Consider the following 5,260-nt stretch of genomic DNA (forward strand, 5'->3'; position numbering starts at 1 on the left):
ATCAATTACAATAGAGGGGTCAGTCTCCAACTTAAAGGAAATGATAAATGCTTTAGGAGCCCAGTCTTTAACCAAAGGTGAAAGCATTTTTGGCACCATCTTCATTGTTATCTGCAGTGGGCCCCTAGATGACTGGATCTTGTGTTCAGGCATTTCAGAGACAGGAACATAGAAATCTGACATGGCCGCAGCCAGGTAGAACATCGCTGACGAGCCTAATGGATTGAGAGCCTGGGCCGCAGCCTGCAGCAGATGCAAATATTCTGTCAAAGTGGTGAACTCTACAGCGAGGAACGTGCCCGCAACCGCAACGTCTTGGTAGCTCCTCAAGGCTGCAGCGAAGCCCGGGAGTTCCTTCTCCTCGGCCTCCAAGCATAGCAGGCCAGGACGGGCTGGGCTAGAGGGCCGTAGAGTAGACAACCAAGTCTGCGGCGGGAAGCGGTGGGCAAAAGGGGTGACTTTACTATTTTTTAGCTCTTACTATTTTGTTTGTTGAGTCCTGGTGTGCTGCTGTAGATGAATGCACTGGATTGCAAAGTATATTTTAACCACAAGGTCGGAAATTCAAGCTCACCAGTTGCTCCTTGGGAATCCTATACAGGCTAACTATAGGTTGGAACTGACTCGACAGTACATAAAAACAACAACATTCTGTTTATAGTTCTACTCCTATAAAATAAGCACTGGACTGCTAACAGAAACATCAGCAGTTCAAACCCACCAACTACTCCTTGGAACCCTACAAAGGGGAGCTATGAGTCAGAATCAACTAAATAACACTTAACAACAACAACAACATTCTCCGTTTAAGGAGTCCTGATGGTTAAGCACTGGTTACCAGTTTGAATCCACCAGCCACCCCATGGTAAAAGGCATGGTAGTCTGTTTCTGTAAAGATTTGTATCCTTGATAAACCTATGGGGCAATTCTACTCTGTCCTATAGGGGTGCTGTGGGTGGGAATCAACAGTATTACAGCGGGTTTGGATTTCTGTTGTTGTTGTTGTTATGTTTAGCATTATTATTATTATCTTCAATCCCTCTCATTGTAACCAGATCTTCATTGGCATCACTCTCCTTTATAAATAAGTCAAGATTTTAACCATCTTTAAGGCAGGTGGTAAATAATCCTGGTGTGGTCCTGTGGGTTAATGGGCTAGACTGCAAAGTTGGTTTGAACCACAATGTTGCAGGTCAAGCTCACCAGTTGCTCCTCGGAAACCTTATACAGGGTTGGTGTGATTAGGAACAGATTTGAAAGCATTTAACAACAAAAATAACCCCAAAGCAGGTGGTGGTTGTTGTGTGCCTCTGAGTCAGTTCTGACTCACAGAGACCCTGTACAGAGTATTTAAAGCTGTGAATTGTTAAGGGAGCAGACAGCCTCATTTTTCTCCTATGTAGTAGCCAGTGAGTTCAAACTGCTGACCTTGAAATTCTTAGCCCAAATCACAACCTACTTGCCACCGGTCTCCTTTAAGGCTGGTACTAGATCTATATAAATCTTTCCAGCCTAATGTCCTGTACACAACACATTCTTATAAGCCTTACTGAAGATAAATGAAGATGATCACACTATGGAAAAACTGCTTTTTCTATTACTCAGGGAAGTTGACTCTATAATGTGTTTTTATTTCTTCATAATGAATGTTATTATTTTGAATTTGGGAAAAAACAATTATTAGTATTAGTAAATATGCCCTTTTTCATACAATTTTCAAATTGATGGAAAATGTATTAAAATAAAAACAAGTGTTAGTCTAACTTGAGTTCACTTCTAGTCTTAAATGAAGTACCTGGCTGAAATTTGAAATAATTATTTTCTATTGTTTATAATTTTTAACATCTACTTTTTATTCAGTTCTTTTGTAAAAGACACAGATTCTCTCTCTCTCTCCCTATCTATCTATATACATCCCTCTTTGCAATTTCTAAAGTAGTCCAAGAGAGAATGAGAAAACATCTTTCATAACAAAAATTAGAGACATCATCCTAAGTTTAAATAAAGAAATTTGAGTCACAAGATTAAACAAGTAAAAGTAAAGCAAGCAAGCATACACAGATCCATGAACATGGTGTACTGGCTAAAACGCTTAGATTGGAAATCTGAACGCAGGCTCCCAGTTCCCCTATTAGGCTCCCAGCAAGCCCTGTGTTTCCTACCCAACAATGATGACCTCCCAGAGGCTCACCCTGTGAAATTGCTTCATCTTAGTAACTTTTTGTATTAGTCCATCTGACCATTGCCTTTCTTAGTAGATTTCCATTTCTTTTCTTATATATTTATGAAACTTCAGTTTAATTTTTAAAAAATCAGAATTTAACTTCAGTCATGTAATATTGTCACTACAGTGTGAATGATTGTCAGTCATTTTCCATTCAAAAATAATGTAAAGAATCTAGTATAATTAGTTGGAAATAAAATTTTACTATTTAGTAGCATTAAAAATGTAGGGTTGCCATCGAAACAAATAATAGATGTGCCTTTTTTAATTAAACTAGACATAGTTTTTATGTAGTAAATGCACCATATAATTACTAGAGTTTTATTTTCACAAAGCAGAAAATATGTTTTATATCACAATTTTCCTTTAGTAAATATTGTGTAAGATGATTAAAATAATTAATTTAGTTGCAGCCTGGTGACTGCATAAAAATTATCAATGCCGTTGTAAAATACACTCTGAACTCATGGAAACATGATTTGATTAAGTTTCTCTCTTGCATTACTTAAAGCCTTACATTTACCAGTAGTATTGTTGGAAGAGAAAATAAACTGAATTGTACTGTGGGGTCAAGATTAGTGCTAAAACTACCTGGTATAAGAGAAAGATAATAGCAAGGTAGTTTTCCATAAACAATTTTGGTTTAAAGTGGGGTCTGTTTTATCACTGTGCTTCAATGATAGAAGTAGCATCTCTTATTTCCACAGGTACTTGTTTTATGTACTATGCTGTTATTTTCGATACATAGTGAAACAGATTCTCTTAAAATAAATATGATTGTGAAAGTTTCCAGATGAGTATGAAACTACAGTGTGTGAAAGCAGAGAGCACCAACCTAATGGAGTGGAATTCATGGACTGTTTTTTGTACTTCTTGACTGATATGCATACGGAGGAGGCTTTCTTCAAAGAATTTATCATAACCGTAGCCAAAAGCATATGCACTTACTACACAGCTGTGGGCTGTGATCTAAGAAATGAATTTGCATTGTATACTGAAATTTGAAAAGATCCCCTCTGGTATGCAGCGTCCTTGTAGCAACTACTTCTGAAAATAGTTATTTGTGTGAGTAACGTTGCAGTCTTATAATAAGACATATTATTTTAGAGGAAGAAAAGAAAAGAAAAAAACATGTCAGTCCAATTTACATTTAGTTGGGCCATGCTAGAATTCAAAATCATTTTCCTTGATTTGGTAGAAGGGCTCTGTGATTTCTAGGTGTTAGGAAAGCATGATCTAAGAGGTAGGATAGTCCATCCCTACCCTAAATTAGTCCCCTTTGGACCATGACTATCTCCTCAAATTTAATTCATCAGTACAATATAAATAGCAAAACAAATGGCCCTTAAAATTTCTGTCATGTTACAGACTGGTAGCATCCATAACTAGTGCCATGTGGCAATTTGATGATTAGAATGATTACAGAACAGGTGGCATTCAGCATTACCAGAGAGGCCACACATCAGTCATTTAAGAACAGGAGTCAATTAAGCTTGTCTGTTAAAATGCAGAACTGTCTGCAGTCTTGAGAGCTACTTCTAAAGGATAATTTAATTACATCTTCTCTGGTATTTTCAGGAACTAAAAAATGGGAATTCTAAGGTAGGAAATGTCCATTTGATCCCTGCATGCATTAAAGTGACCACTAACATCAGTCCAGACTTCACCATTTGTATGTCAAGCACAGAATAGAAATACAAAGGACACCTGTCAGTTTGAGTTAGTGATTAGTTGAAGACCATTTTTTTTTTTTTCTGCAGTTTTCTGAACTATGGCTATTATGTTTCATTGAGTTTTGTCATTCAGTATATACATTTCCACCCTCTGATAAGTTTGTGATCATATTTAAATAATGTGGGTTTAACTGTTCTGGGGTTCTGGTGTGGCACTGTGGGTTAATGTGCCAGACTGTAAAGCTGTTTGAACTGCAAGTGTGGTGATTCAAGCTTACCAGCTTCTCCTCAGAAACCCTGTACAGGGTCGTTATGGGTCAGAATCGACTTGACAGCACTTAACAACAACAATAACTGTTATACACACTTTTTTTTTTTTTAGTCAACAGAATTTTGGATGCTGCATCATAATAATGATGGGACACGTGTCTTTCTTCCAGAAATATGATTCCAGCTGCTACCTAGCAAAAATATCTCACCGAATAGATACACCTCACTGTTCACAGGTTCACAATTCAATCCCATGTTTCCCCCTCATCCTTTCGTACTTTCCCTTCACATTCTCTGTAGTAACATTATTCTTCTAGTTGTTAAAACTCTAAATTTGAAGTTAGCCATGATTTCTTTTAAGTGTTGTTTATTTTTCTTTAGATAAAATTTTAATTGTTTACAAGATTGCATTCAAGAATACAACCTTTATGTCCATTATTCAGACACATTACTTATTTATATTTTGCCTCATTATTTTCTTATTCTCTATCCCTCTTTTCATATTTTTGGAACACTTGAAAGTTGGAGACATTATGTGTCTTTGCTCCAAAATATTTCAATACATATCTAACAAAAATAAGTTCATTCTCTGACATCATTACTTACATTGTGGCTTATAAGCTTATCTTTTAAAGCTCCTTAAGATGCAAATTTCAATTATTGATTTGAAATATAATTTTTCTAACAAAAATATTTAAAGCTTTACTTTTTCCACTAAGGACTCTTATAGCTGTATGATACCAACTGTGTTATATTGAGTTTTCATTTCATTTGCAATATCTTCAATATCAAACAAATTACATGTATGTTGTTTAACTTCTGAAGAGTAGTAATGTCCTTTTACACTAGAAAGCTAGTTTTAATTATTTTCTAAGAACAAATTTGACACATTAGACACTAATGACCAAAGATCAGAAGAGCTATGGGATGACATTAAGAATGTCATGCACAAAGAAGGCAAAAGGTCATTAAGAAGGCAAAAAAAGAAAAGACCAAAATGGATGTCAGAATTGACTCTGAAACTTGCTATCCAGTATAGAGATGCTAAAGCAAAGGGAAGAAATGAAGAAGTAAAAGAACTGAACAGAAAATT

General features: G+C 36.1%; 1 protein-coding gene across 1 annotated transcript in view; it reads right to left on the reverse strand.

The window, feature by feature from the left end:
- Positions 1 to 4,422, reverse strand: part of LOC102816303 (phosphopantothenate--cysteine ligase-like) — an 81,208-nt gene extending 76,786 nt beyond the window's left edge. The window contains exons 1-2 of the mRNA XM_006839997.1: positions 4,377 to 4,422; positions 10 to 458 (exon numbers count right to left, since the gene is read on the reverse strand). Of these exons, the coding sequence (XP_006840060.1) occupies positions 10 to 458; positions 4,377 to 4,422 (495 nt within the window). The remainder of the gene's footprint in view (positions 1 to 9; positions 459 to 4,376) is intronic.
- Positions 4,423 to 5,260: the final 838 nt, after the last annotated feature.

Source organism: Chrysochloris asiatica, unplaced genomic scaffold (genome assembly GCF_000296735.1).
Source record: "Chrysochloris asiatica unplaced genomic scaffold, ChrAsi1.0 scaffold00027, whole genome shotgun sequence".
Lineage (NCBI taxonomy): Eukaryota > Metazoa > Chordata > Mammalia > Afrosoricida > Chrysochloridae > Chrysochloris > Chrysochloris asiatica.